The sequence below is a fragment of the Phocoena sinus genome, chromosome 3 (genome assembly GCF_008692025.1).
Source record: "Phocoena sinus isolate mPhoSin1 chromosome 3, mPhoSin1.pri, whole genome shotgun sequence".
In the NCBI taxonomy this organism is placed as follows: Eukaryota; Metazoa; Chordata; class Mammalia; order Artiodactyla; family Phocoenidae; genus Phocoena; species Phocoena sinus.
In genome coordinates this window covers 64,280,477-64,296,085 of record NC_045765.1, presented here as the reverse complement: position 1 = coordinate 64,296,085, position 15,609 = coordinate 64,280,477, and the positions used below count along the sequence as shown (strand labels likewise).

The following is a 15,609-nucleotide window of genomic DNA, read 5'->3' as shown; positions in this document are numbered from 1 at the left end:
TGAAGACATGGTTTAACTGTTTAATTCTTTACTTTCTGTACCTCTGTCTCTTCTACTTTTCTTCTACTTCTCTGAAACAAAATACTTCCAGGAGGGGCTTGTTCTGCCAGCACAGGTCGGTCACCTCAGTTTCTGCACCCACAGCTGTATATATAGAATAAGTTTTATGGCCTGCACTGTCAGGCAGTATATTTTTCTTGGTTAGTTCTTAGGTCAACTGTCCTTGAACACTTTTGCCACTGACAGAGGTCTTTTGCCACTGACAGAGCTTGGCCTTTTGCTACTTTGACGAGCTTTGCAATGCTCCAGAAGCTACCTTGTCCCTGTTTGCTGTCAACTTCTTAGTATTTCTTTCAACATTTTAATTGTTGAAATGAACTCCTTTATTTGCATAGCTATGATCATTCAGGAAATTATCTATGCTATGTTATCATTATTTTTTTAACACCTTTATTGGAGTATAATTGTTTTACAATGGTGTGTTAGTTTCTGCTGTATAACAAAGTGAATCAGCTATACATATACATATATCCCCATATCTCTTCCCTCTTGTGTCTCCCTCCCACCCTCCCTATCCCAGCCCTCTAGGTGGTCACAAAGCACCAAGCTGATCTCCCTGTGCTATGTGGCTGCTTCCTACTAGCTATCTGTTTTACATTTGGTAGTGTATATATGTCCATGCCACTCTCTCACTTCGTCCCAGCTTACCCCTCCCCCTCCCCGTGTCCTTAAGTCCATTCTCTACATCTGTGTCTTTATTCCTGTCCTGCCCCTAGGTTCTTCAGAACCTTTTTTTTTTTTTTAGATTCCATATATATGTGTTAGCATACAGTATTTGTTTTCCTCTTTCTTACTAACTTCACACTGTAGGAGAGTCTGTAGGTCCATCCACTTCACTACAAAAAATGCAATTTCATTTCTTTTTATGGCTGAGTAATATTACATTGTATATATGTGCCACATCTTCTTTATCTATTCATCTGTCAATGGACACTTAGGTTGCTTCCATGTCCTGGTTATTGTAAATAGAGCTGCAATGAACATTGTGGTACATGAGTCTTTTTGAATTATGGTTTTCTCAGGGTGTATGTCCAGTAGTGAGATTGCTGGATCATATGATAGTTCTATTTTTAGATTTTTAAGGAATCTCCATACTGTTCTCCATAGTGGCTGTATCAATTTACATTCCCACCAACAGTGCAAAATGGTTCCCTTTTCTCCACACCCTCTGCAGCATTTATTGTTTGTAGATTTTTTAATGATGACCATTCTAACTGGTGTGAGGTGATACCTCATTGTAGTTTTGATTTGCATTTCTCTATTGATTAGTGATGTTGAGCATCCTTTCACGTGTTTGTTGGCAATCTGTATATCTTCTTTGGAGAAATGTCTATTTAGGTCTTCTGCCCATTTTGGGATTGGGTTGTTTGTCTTTTTGACATTGAGCTGTATGAGCTGCTTGTGTATTTTGGAAATTAATCCTTTGTCAGTTGCTTCATTTGCAAATATCTTCTTCCATTCTGAGGGTTTTCTTTTCATGTTGTTTTTGGTTTCCTTTGCTGTGCAAAAAGCTTTTAAGTTTCACTAGGTCCCATTTATTTTTGTTTTTATTTCCATTTCTCTAGGACATGGGTCAAAAAGGGTCTTGCTGTGATTTATATCATAGAGTGTTCTGCCTATGTTTTCCTCTAAGAGTTTTATAGTGCCTGGCCTTACATTTAGGTCTTTAACCCATTTTGAGTTTATTTTTGTGTATGGTGTTAGGGAGTGTTCTAATTTCATTCTTTTACATGTAGCTGTCCAGTTTTCCCATATGCTATGTTATCATTAATAAATCCAAAAGAAATGGAAATTTAATGTAGTAGATTAATAATAACATACAGCTGTATCTTGGCATTTATTCTTCCAGTCTCTGATTTTTATAATAATTTTTCTATAACTTCTCAGATAATTTCCTTCTCAGAGGGTGAGATTTTGGGTGGTACACTTAAATCACTGGGGTCAGTCAGGACGTATTGATGTCACTTGCCATTGTGATTTTGTTAGTGTGAAATGATTTTTCCTTTCAGTATAAGACTCTGGAGGTACCATGAAATCAATTGAAAATTCTGTAAAGGAAATGAAGCCCTGAATTATTTCAAACAAGCTAATATAATTTAAAATGTGTATTTTATACTTTTTCTTAAAGCACTTTTGCTACATTAAAAATTTAGTGTGATAAGTAGCAAAACTGACTGCTTATTCTAGTTTTAGTCATAACCTCATTACTCTCAGTCGACCCTTGGTTAAATCACTTAACACTCTTGAACCTTGTTTTCCTGAAACCCCCACAATAATTTATCTTTCTGGTAGTAAAATATTGAGGACTTTTGTTAGGAGAAGGTGCCTAATGGCATGTTAGATACATTGAAGCAGTGAGTGTATGTGGCCAAATTATAACTGTTCCCAAGCATTTCCAGAAGTGAGCAAAGATGAAGCAAGCCTAGAGGGTGCTGCTCTCATCCTCTGAAAACTCCTAGCTAAAAAGAGCAATCTCAGGAGGAGGCTGGCAAACCCTTTTTTTGACTGTTTTCTATATACCAGACATGATGTTAAGCACTGTATGTGTATAAATATATATGTATATATGTGTGTATATATATATATATATATATATATATATATAGTCCTATTGAGCAACAATTTAATATACATTGAGGTGGTTGGCATTTTCCCTTTTATAGATTAGGAGACTGAGATTTACACAGATTGGCTAGGAAATGGCTTAGAAATGGTGGAGCCAAGGACACTACATAATGATCAAGGGATCAAACCAAGAAGAAGATATAACAGTTATAAATATATATGCACCCAACATAGGAGCACCTCAATACATAAGGCAATTGCTAACAACTGTAAAAGAGGAAATCGACAGTAACACAATAATAGTGGAGGACTTTAATACCTCACTTACACCAATGGACAGATCATCCACACAGAAGATGAATAAGGAAACACAAGCTTTAAATGACACAATAGAACAGATAGATTTAATTGATATTTATAGGACGTTCAATCCAAAAACAGCAGATTACACTTTCTTTTCAAGTGCACATGGAACATTCTCCAGGATAGATCACATTTTGGGTCACAAATCAAGCCTCAGTAAATTTAAGAAAGTTGAAATCATATCAAGCATCTTTTCCGACCACAATGCTATGAGATTAGAAACCAATTGCAGGGAAAACAACGTAAAAAACACAAAAACATGGAGACTAAATAATACATTACTAAATAACCAAGAGATCACTGAAGAAATCAAAGAGGATATCAAAAAATACCTAGAGACAATTTACAACAAAAACACGACAATCCAAAACCTATGGGATGAAGCAAAAGCAGTTCTAAGAGGGAAATTTATAGCAATACATGCCTACATCAAGAAACAACAAACATCTCAAGTAAACAATCTACCCTTACAGCTAAAGGAACTAGAGAAAGAAGAACAAATAAAACCCACAGTTAGTAGAAGGAAAGAAATCATAAAGATCAGAGCAGAAATAAATGAAATAGAAACAAAGAAAACAATAGCAAAGATCAATAAAACTAAAAGCTGGTTCTCTGAGAAGATAAACAAAATTGATAAACCTTTAGCCAGACTCATCAAGAAAAAGAGGGAGAGTACTCAAATCAATAAAATTAGAGATGAAAAAGGAGAAGTTACAACAGACACCGCAGAAAGATAAAGCATCCTAAGAGACTACTACAAGCAACTCTATGCCAATAAAATGGACAACCTGGAAGAAATGCACAAATTCTTAGAAAGGTATAACCTTCCAAGACTGAACCAGTAAGAAATAGAAAATATGAAAAGACCAATCACAAGTTATGAAATTGAAACTGTGATTAAAAATCTTCCAACAAACAAAAGTCCAGGACCAGATGGCTTCATAGGTGAATTCTATCAAACATTTAGAGAAGAGCTAACACCCGTCCTTCTCAAACTCTTCCAAAAAATTGCAGAGGAAGGAACACTCCCAAACTCATTCTATGAGGCCACCATCACCCTGATACCAAAACCAGACAGAGATACTACAATAAAAGAAAATTACAGACCAATATCACTGATGAACATAGATGCAAAACTCCTCAACAAAATACTAGCAAACAGAATCCAACAACACATTAAAAGGATCATACCCCATGATCAAGTGGGGTTTATCCCAGGGATGCAAGGATTCTTCAATATACACAAATCAGTCAGTGTGATACACCATATTAATAAATTGAAGAAGAAAAACCATATGATCATCTCAATAGATGCAGAACAAGCTTTTGACAAAATTCAACACCCATTTGTGATAAAAACTCTCCAGAAAGTGGGCATAGAGGGAACTTACCTTAACGTAATAAAGGCCATATACAACAAACCCACAGCAAACATCATTCTCAATGGTGAAGAACTGAAAGCATTTCCTCTAAGATCAGGAACAAGACAAGGATGGCCACTCTTGCCACTATTATTCAACATAGTTTTGGAAGTCCTAGCCCCAGCAATCAGAGAAGAAAAAGAAATAAAAGGAATACAAATTGGAAAAGAAGAATTAAAACTGTCACTGTTTGCAGATGACGTGATACTATACATAGAGAATCCTAAAGATGCCACCAGAAAACTACTAGAGCTAGTCAATGAATTTGGTAAAGTTGCAGGATACAAAATTAATTCACAAAAATCTCTTGCATTCCTATACACTAACAAGGAAAGATCAGAAAGAGAAATAAAGAAACAATCCCATTCACGATTGCAACAAAAAGAATAAAATACCTAGGAATAAACCTACCTAAGGAGGTAAAAGACCTGTACTCAGAAAACTATGACACTGATGAAAGAAATCAAAGATGACACAAACAGATGGAGAGATATACCATGTTCTTGGATTGGAAGAATCAATACTGTGAAAATGACCACACTACCCAAAGCAATCTACAGATGCAACACAATCCCTATCAAATTACCAGTGGCATATTTACAGAACTAAAACAAAAAAACTTAAAATTTGTATGGAGACACAGAAGACCCCGAATAGCCAATGCAGTCTTGAGGGGAAAACACGGAGCAGGAGGAATTAGGCTCCCTGACTTCAGACTATACTACAAAGGTACAGTAGTCAAGGCAATATGGTACTGGCACAAAAACAGAAATGTAGATCAATGGAACAGGATAGTAAGCCCAGAGATTAAACCCATGCAGCTATGGTCAACTAATCTATGACAATGGAGGCAAAGATATACAATGGAGAAAAGACAGCCTCTTCAATAAGTGGTGCTGGGAAAACTGGACAGCTACATGTAAAAGAATGAAATTAGAACACTCCCTAACACCATACACAAAAATAAACTCAAAATGGACTAGAGACCTAAATGTAAAACCAGACACTATAAAAGGTAAGAATAAATCACAGCAAGATCCTTTTTGACCCACCTCCTAGAGTAATGGAAATAAAAACAAAAATAAACACATGGGACCTAATGAAACTTAAAAGCTTTTGCAAAGCAAAGGAAGCTACAAACAAGACAAAAAGACAACCCTCAGAATGAGAGAAAATATTTGCAAACGAATCAGTGGACAAAGGATTAATCTCCAAAATATATAAACAGTTCATGCAGCTCAATATTAAAAAAACAAACCCAACCAAAAATAGTCAGGAGACCTAAATAGACATTTTTCCAAAGAAGATATACAGACTGCCAACAAACACATGAAAGGATGCTTAACCTCACTAATCATTAGAGAAATGCAAATCAAAACTATGAGTTATCACCTCATACCAGTTAGAATGGGCATCATCAGAAAATCTACAAACAACAAATGCTGGAGAGGGTGTGGAGAAAAGGAAACCTTCGTGCACTGTTGGTGGGAATGTAAATTGATACAGCCACTATGGAGAACAGTATGGAGGTTCCTCAAAAATCTAACAATGGAACTACCATACGACCCAGCAGTCCCACTCCTGGGCATATACCCAGAGAAAACCATAATTCAAAATGACACATGCACCCCAATGTTCATTGCTGCACTATTTACAATAGCCAGGTCATGGAAGCAACCTAATTGCTCATCGACAGATGAATGGATGAAGAAGATATGGTACATGTATACAATGGAGTATTACTCAGGCGTAAAAAGAATGAAGTTCGGTCATTTGCAGAGATGTGGATGGATCTAGAGACTGTCATACAGAAGGAAGTAAGTCAGAAAGAGAAAAACAAATTTCGTATATTAACGCATATATGTGGAACCTAGAAAACTGGTACAGATGAACCAGTTTGCAGGGTAGAAATTGAGACACAGATGTACAGAACAAATGTATGGACACCAAGGGGGGAAAGTGGCGGCGTGGGGTTATGGTGATCTGATGAGTTGGGAGATTGGGATTGACATATATACACTAATATGTATAAAATAGATAACTAATAAGAACCTTCTGTTTCAAAAAATAAATAAAAGAAAATTCAAAACAGAAATGGTGGAGCCAGTACTCAAGTTCAGATCTGGCTAATTTCATTCTCCTGTCCATTCTGCATAGTTTGGTCCTCCCTACATGCAGAGAGAAAATATGGATATGCTCTATGCTTCTTAATGGAAAATATGACATAAATTCATGATGTTCTAATCATTACCTCACTATCTAGAGTATGTGTGAATGTGCTATTTTTAAGGATTGCCCCCCTCCCTGACTTTGTCTGCTTGTAATATTTCTTCAAAGGAATACACTAGAAAAATAAGCACTATATAGGCAACTTGAGTTGTAATGATGTGAGTGGTGCAAGTTAGTTAAACATTTTAATACTAAGATATTTTTTCTTCTATAACAGATGTCACCTTTATCAAGTTGTGCAATATTAATCACTTCAGTATCACTAAAGGAGCTAGGTAAATCTACAATTTAACAGTCTGCCTCTGAGCAATGTTTCCTATTTAATTTAGCATGTTCCCTTTTCTTAGTAGTACAAAGCAGGCCTCAAGAAAGAATGGTTTCAGAGAGCCAGTACTTTTTAGAGGTGGTATAATTAGTATTCTATATGCCATTAGATCTTCTTTAATCTTGTTGCATACCAAAAAAAATCCATGGAAAAATTACATAAAGTAAAATACTGAAGCAAATTCTGGTAAAAAAAAAAATAATACATGGCTGATTCATTTTGTCGTGCAGTGGAGGCTAACACAACATTGTAACGTAACCATACACCAATAAAACTTTTTAAAAAATAATACCAAAATGGAGATATAACAGTCCGCTTATATGGATTTAATTTAACATCAAAGTTTCAAATAAAAATTGGCTTGTGTATTTAGAAAAAAAATACTGGATGTAACTGAACTACTGTGTCTTGAATCAAGTCCAAAATCCGTCTCAAAATATCTAGGGTTATATTCTTCAAGGTTAGATGATGTTGATTTGAAAATCTCTCTGAGTATAGAATAAGAGCCCGGTGAAATACTGGAGATAAAGAATCTGACATGGTATTGGTCTTAAACCTTTTAGGTCATCTTCTCTATGAAAACTTCTCTGATATTCATATTCTCTCTCTCTCCTCACATATCTACACACATTTATATATATACATATGAGAAAAACCTACCTAACTCCACATGCATGTATATGCATATTTTAAAAGGTCATTTATTAATTGTAGTATAACAAACATATCTTAAGTAACAGTTCAGTGAATGTTCACAAATTAAATGTATATGTGTAACCACAACCTAGGTCAACAAATAGAATATTACCAGCCCTCCAGAGCTCCCTGCCCACTTTCTTGATTTTTGCTCACTGTTCTTACAGCTAACAGCATACGTTAGCTTTACCTGAATTTCATATGAATAGAATCATACAAAATGTATTCTTTTGTATATGGTCTCTTTCACTTGTTTGTGATTTGTGAGATTTGTTGATGTTGTTGTGAGTAGTAGTATTTCATTTATTTTAATTGACGTATTGTTTTCCATTATGTTTATTTATTCTACTCTCGGTGTACATTAGGGTTGCTTTTGGTTTGGGGGGTATTATGAATAATGTTGCTATGAAAATGTATATATATATACATGTATGTATTTTTAGATATATGTGTGTATGTATGTGTATTGGGCATGCAGCTAAGAGTAGAATTACTGAGTCACAGGGAACGTATATGGTCATTTTGGTCAATACAAGTTTCCACAGTGGTTGAACCAAGTTACATTCTCACCAGCTGTGTATGAGAGTTCCAGATCTGCTACTTTCACAATGCATTATCAGTCATTAACCATTTTCGTAGATTAAAATCACATTGTGACTTTAAATTGCATTACCCTGATGATGAATGAACTAGAGAAGGTTTTTGTGTATGTTTATCAGGCTTTTACACATTCTCTTTTGTGAAGTGCCCATTCAAGATTCTTCTTCCATTTTTAAACTGGGTTTGTCCTTCCGTATTAATTTTTACAAGTTTATTATATATTCTGGGTATTAGTCCTTTTTGGTAAGATCTATTAAAACTATATTCTCCCACTCTGTAGTCTACCTTTTATAATCTCTTAATGGCGTTTATGAGAAATAGAGTTCTTAATTTTAATGTAGTCCAGTTTACCAATCTATTTTTATGATAATTACCTTGTGTCCTATTTAAGAAAATTCACCTAACCAAAACACAAGCAGATATTTTCTAGTGTTAACTTTTAGAAAAAAAATTTAACCTTTCATTTTTATATCACCAGTGCATCTGGGATGGATTTTTTTATTGTGGGATGTAGGGGTCAGCTTTTACATTTTTCCATATGAATATATATTACTGAAAAGACCACCTTTCCTCCACTCTCTACTATCATATTTGTCATAAGTCACAAATCATATGTCATGTGTAGGTTTCCTTATGGACTATTTTGGTCCTTTCTTCTATTTGTTTATCCTTGTACCAATATCATACTTCTAAATTTCTGTAACTTTTGATCTGTAGTGTATCTTTTTTTAAGATTATCTTGAATATCCTTGACTTCATTTCTACGTACATTTTAGAATCAACTTGTTAATATCAGCAGCAACATATTCTTTTTTAAAATGGTGGGGTTTGTATTGGAATCACCTTGAATCTATATATCAATTTGGGGGTATCAAATTGGGGAGAATTGGATTCTCACAGTAAATCCTAAACAAAATATTTGCAAATATATTCCAGCGATATATAAAGAGGATGAATATCAAGATCATGTTGGGTTTATTCAAGGAATACAGAGGTTGTTTAATATTAGAAAATGAATTAATGCAATTCACCATGTTAACAGAAGAAAAAAAAGCATCCCATAATCTTCTCAGTGGATGCAGAAAAAAATATTTGATCAGCTTCAAAATTCACTCATGGTAAAAATCTTAGCAAACTAGAAATAGAAATGAACTTCCTTAATGTGTTAAAGAGCCATGTTGACATCTTCTTTCCTGATGTTGAGACTGAAACAAGAACATATCTGCTCTACCACATTTTACTGGAGGTTCTGGCCAGCAACAAGGAATCTAACTAACTAACTCAGACTTTTTACTTAGTGGCTTCTGAAGAGTGGGAGTTCAACAAGACAAGTGGCAGCTGCCAGTCTGAAAAGTGGCAGAGTGTCACTTCTACTGTAGTTTATTAAAGTCGTAACAAAAGAAAGGGACATAGCCCCCCACCCCTAGATTGGAGGAGTGTCAGAGAATTTATCACCACAGATATGCCACACATTTGTACATGTTAGGAGCTGTTTATTTTTCACAATAAAACTTGAGCTCTAGGTTGGCTGAGTATAATATGAATCATTAATTTGCTTCGTTGGGGGTCTTCCTGGGCTGTGGTCTGTTGTTTTCATCATTGAATGTTGCTATAGAGAATGTTGTGGCAAGATTCATTCTTTTCTGACTTTACGGCCAAATTGGGTTTTGTTTGTTTATTTTGCTTTTTTTTTTTTCGCTTGGCCTAATTGCACATAGATATACACCTTCCTTTATTTTAAGGGAAATATGTCCCTCAGACATATTTTATGTATATATTTGTATTCCTTTACTATATATTCAGATGTATTATATACCCAAATTTTAACAAAACTTTATTTATTGTATGTATATAGATCCAAACTTTGATACAAACTTTTAAATATATATCAAATATATACATTTACATGTGTGTATGCATATAGACATATACGCCCATACTTTTAACGTATATTTTAAACTTCTATTATTTTGCTATATTTTCTCAAATCCCTTCTTTCTATGTTTTCCACAAATCTCTTTTTATGCTTCTTATAATGTGAGTATCAGTGGTTTTATTTATCTTACTTAGCTCATTTATCTATTCCTTGAGTTCTCGAGAGGGGAGGGAGGAGTGTATTGTCCTTAATTTTTTTGTTTTGTCTATGGTTTTGGATATGTATTCTTAAGTTTGCAATATTCCTTTCCTCCTTTTAATCAATGTATTTGCAGATATCTCATGCTGCTGCCACTGCTGGCTCTCCTCCCCCTCCTCTTCCTTCACCGCCTCTCCTCCTCCATTGGTACTTATCTTGAATGGGTGTGATGGAGGTTTCTTTATTGACTGGCAGAGGAGACAGCTGGCAGTTTGAAGTGTGATCTCATTTTTGTTCCTGCCTGAGGTTGTGAGCTTTTTCTAGATTAGCAGAGAGATTTTCTGGCTTATAAGGATGTCAGCCATTTTGAGTATGATCTTTTAAATAGGCAGTGTAGATCAATACAGTTTCTGTTCCACATTACCTTACCAAGAACTTACTCTGTAAAGATGGTGTATCAGGATGCTAAGTAAAATGTAGGTCTCCTCTAGGGCTGATATTACCATTCCAAGAAACAGGGCATTGGTCTACTCCTCAGAGTGAGCCCCTGTTTTGGAAAATCCATGCTCTACCCACCTGTCTCACCCTCACAATGATTCATTATGGGGTTATGGATGTAGTCGATTCTTGTTTTCTTTGATATTTTAAACTTATCCTAATATCTTGATTTCCTTCTCCTTTTCAGATGCAGCAGCTGTTCCATGAAAATTATGAACACAATCGGAAGGGTTATATCCAAGACCTTCACAACAGCAAAATCCATGCAGCCATAACACTTCATCCAAACAAAAGGCCTGCCTACCAATACAGGCTTCATAATTACATGCTTAGCCGCAAAATTTCTGAACTTCGCTACCGCACCATCCAGCTCCACCGGGAGAGCGCTCTGATGAGCAAGCTCAGTAACAGCGAAGTGAGCAAAGAGGACCAGCAGCTGGGAGTGATGCCTTCTTTCAATCACTTCCAGCCTCGGGAGAGAGATGAAGTGATAGAATGGGAGTTCCTGACAGGGAAGCTCCTCTACTCAGCATCTGAGAACCAGCCTCCCCGACAGAGCATCAGCAGCATCCTGAGAACAGCGCTGGATGACACCGTCCTACAGGTGATGGAGATGATCAATGAGAATGCCAAGAGTAGAGGACGGCTCATCGACTTCAAGGAAATTCAGTATGGCTACCGCAGGGTTGATCCCCTGCATGGGGTGGAGTACATCTTGGATTTACTCCTCTTATACAAAAGACACAAGGGGAGGAAACTGACTGTGCCAGTAAGACGTCATGCCTATCTTCAGCAGTTGTTCAGCAAGCCTTTCTTCAGAGAAACTGAAGAGCTAGATGTCAACAGTCTTGTAGAGAGTATTAACAGTGACACTCAGTCATTCTCCTTTATATCTAATTCTTTAAAGATATTATCTTCTTTTCAAGGTGCCAAAGAAATGGGAGGGCCCAATGAAAAGAAAATACATGTTCTTGTCCCTCTCATTGGAAGGTATGATATTTTCTTGAGATTCATGGAGAACTTTGAAAACACGTGTCTTATCCCAAAGCAGAATGTAAAGCTGGTCATCATCCTTTTCAGTAGGGATTCTGGCCAAGATTCCAGCAAGCATATTGAGCTGATACAAGAATATCAAAACAAGTACCCTAAAGCAGAAATGACCCTGATCCCCATGAAGGGAGAGTTTTCCAGAGGTCTTGGTCTTGAAATGGGATCTTCCCAGTTTGACAATGATACTTTGCTGCTATTTTGTGATGTTGACTTGATCTTCAGAGGAGACTTTCTCCAACGATGTAGAGACAATACAATTCAGGGACAACAGGTATACTATCCCATCATCTTTAGCCAGTATGACCCAAAGGTAACCAATGGGGGAAGTCCTCCCACTGATAATGACTTTGTCTTCTCAAAGAAGACTGGATTTTGGAGAGACTATGGATATGGAATTACCTGTATTTATAAAAGTGATCTTCTGGGTGCAGGTGGATTTGATACCTCAATACAAGGCTGGGGACTGGAAGATGTAGATCTCTACAATAAAGTTATTCAATCTGGCTTAAGGCCCTTCAGAAGTCAAGAAGTAGGAGTGGTGCATATTTTCCATCCAGTTCATTGTGACCCTAACTTGGACCCTAAGCAGTATAAGATGTGCTTAGGATCCAAGGCAAGTACTTTTGCCTCAACCGTGCAACTGGCTGAACTGTGGTTGGAAAAACATTTGGGTGTCAGGTACAATCGAACTCTCTCCTGACAGTCCAGGCAACACATATTGCCTTTTTAAAGGGGAGTTTACCTCATTGTTGGTTGTTGTTATTTTTATTTTATTATTGTTATTTTTATTATTATAATTATTATTGTTATAATTTTATTTTGTTGTCCTGGTCTTAAACTACTCTTGGTTGTCTTCCAAAGGGTGTTTGTTGACCTCAAACAACAAGAGTCTGCGGTTCACTGATATTTCAGATTTCTACTGAAGTCAATAGGTATATTACTTTTATATATCTTTGAGATTGAGATTGAGTTAAATCGTTAAATCAATCAAATGACTTTTGAAGCTCATTCATCATGAGAGACAGCTTAGAAGAATGTTCTCTTGGGGCTTAAAGATGCAATATCGACTTTTCTTTCGTTTGTCAAATTCAATGTGATACGAATATTTACTGGTGAAAGGTACCACAAAAGTGCTTTATGCTTCCTATGGGGAAGGGACTCTGTAACATAAACTTGAGTTTTGTAATTTATACAAGGACTTAAATATATAGACAGTAATTTTCTTCATCTTTAGAATTTTTAAAGGAAATGAACACTTATGATTGTATGTTTATTTTTTAAAAAAAAAGTTTTAAAAATTGAGGAGTTTGTTCCACAAGCAACCGGTACTGGCTACCCTGGTCTTATGACAGTTATCTGCTCCTCACAACTGTCTGCTATAAATGCGAATGAATTTTATTTTCTCAAGGAAATATGATTTAATTAAATATTCATGTACATTTTAGAAGCTTTATGAAACAATGTCCTTCATTTGCTGGCAAGAAGATAAAATATGACAGAACCTGGTTATTTATAATAAAACACAGGTATAACAATATTCTTTTTCAAAAACACTGAAAAATTTGTGTTGTTTCCTTTTAGTCAGTCATATTTGATGTATTTCTTAATGGTCATACTCACCAAAACATGCTTGCTACACAGGCTGGAAAAGTTAATATGGAATTATGGGCATGATATTTGTATCAGTATGCTTTAAGTCCTAGCCTTCATTAACTGATTAAAATGAGCAGTTTTTAAGTCAGTAATTTACAATCCGGGGGAAGTATTCCTCTTCGATCTCATTAGCTTTGTGATCAAACTGAACCAAGAACAGGTCAGAAATGGCTTTTAATATGGATTGGTAGACGGCTCAAAGATACAAAAATAAATGCGGAAATTATAAATATCAAATTAATTTTATAAAAATAATACTGCAATTTATAAAACACCTAGGAAAATGTCATTTAATTTCATATATCATTCTCAAAACTGAATCAATGGTGCCCAGTTTGTAGAAAAATATAATCTCATTCGAGAAATGTAAGAAAAAATGAAAATCTGTACAGGAAGCTCTTAGGAAGGCATATTTTTAAAATTTCATTTTGTAAATAGGTAATATATTTGCATAGTTCCAAAATCAAAGAAAAATTTTAAATGTCTACAGCTATCAGTCTCACTCTCTATTCACTCAGATCTGCCCTCAGCTGCACATGACCACCATTTTAGGTGTATGTATGTTTGTGTGCATGCTTGGCTAAAGTTTCATAAGCAGAAAAGACACGTATTTATTTTTTCACTCTTTATACACAAAATGCAGCACTTTGTACATACTGTTCTACACTTTGATTTTCTTTTTTCACACAAGAACACTAAAATTTGCATCAAAATTGATTTGAAAGCAATTGTAAATTGTTACCATTATTTGGAACTGATTGCCAAGAGGCCATATAGCCTTTGCCTTAGTAATGGGGTTTCTTACATGGTAACACTCTCTTTTAGTGAAGACATTTTAGGGGCTTCAGAAAAAATAACGTTGCTTAATATTGTGACGAATATGGCACTTTCCTTGACTAAAATATGTAATCTTAATAACGTAAGGTTCATTAGAAAGGAATTCATGGCACTTTTATATGTTAAAAATCTTGACAGGGCCAACATTTCAGAGTTGATCTCTGCTCCAATGTTGTCTCTGGCCTTCACAAACCACTTCTTATAGCTACTTTCCTACATTATGTTCTTAGCTCTTTTATTTTCCTTACAGTAAATATATTAATATTCAGTAAAGATAGTCTATTACTAGATAATAATTATAAATGATTTTATTAATGTAGAAAAGAAATTAGGGTCTGTTCTTTTCTTTAACTTAGATAACTGAAATAGCAGAGAGGTTTCCTGAGGAATAAATGCAAAGGACTCATTTAAAACCCCCCACGTGTTAAAGTCATGAGGCACTTGCCCAGGGATGAAGTGGCATTCTCCGTTATACTGATGAAATTTTGCTGATGAAACAAGGGAATGCAGAGATCTCATTTGAACTTAATTACACACATGCACGCTATACTGAAATTAATACAAGTGCACTTAAATTCTATTTTACAATTTTGCATTAAGCTTTTCTATGATTTTTTTCAGGTACTGCAATATTTCTTGACTGAAAATTTATTGAAATGATACTAGTAAAATTAAGAGTGTTTTTCTGTCCATGTAGTGCCTATTGCTTAAGGTTGAAGGTCAACACAGTGTGAAGGCAGCCTGAAGCACAGTATGTGTACGTTTTTGGCTTCACCTTATTTGGACAGCTACAGATGTTCTATTTAAATACCACCTCAACAGCAATTTCATTAACCTTCAACATCATCTTACTGATCATCTTCTGTTCACTCAACACAACCTGTATGTTTTACTTATATTATCCTTTTAAATGTAATCCTCTCAATAGCTCTCAGAATACTGATTCTCTTTTCTTCATTCAACAGATATGGAAACTGAGGCCATGAATGATTAAGTAACTTGTCCTGAGTTCACACAGTTGGCTTGCTGTAGAGTTAAGATTTATGCTAATTGCTGTCTGAATTGAAAGCACCTGTCTTTCCACCCTAACCCATGGCTTCTCAGTTGTTGGGGGCATATAGGGGACAACGGGAGAACAAAGGTCCAGCTGACCTCATGGCCATGTTTGATCGGCCATTCAGCTTGCTTTGCTCTTTGCTCGTTCTGGACAGAGATAAGTTTGCTGATCTTTGCCTCAG

The 15,609-nt window shown here is 35.6% G+C and overlaps 1 protein-coding gene across 1 annotated transcript in view; it reads left to right on the top strand.

Annotated features, from left to right (window-relative positions):
* Window positions 1-13,440, top strand: part of CHSY3 (chondroitin sulfate synthase 3) — a 286,902-nt gene extending 273,462 nt beyond the window's left edge. Inside the window, exon 3 of the mRNA XM_032628575.1 lies at window positions 11,019-13,440. Within this exon, the coding sequence (XP_032484466.1) occupies window positions 11,019-12,581 (1,563 nt within the window). The 3' untranslated portion in view covers window positions 12,582-13,440. The remainder of the gene's footprint in view (window positions 1-11,018) is intronic.
* Window positions 13,441-15,609: the final 2,169 nt, after the last annotated feature.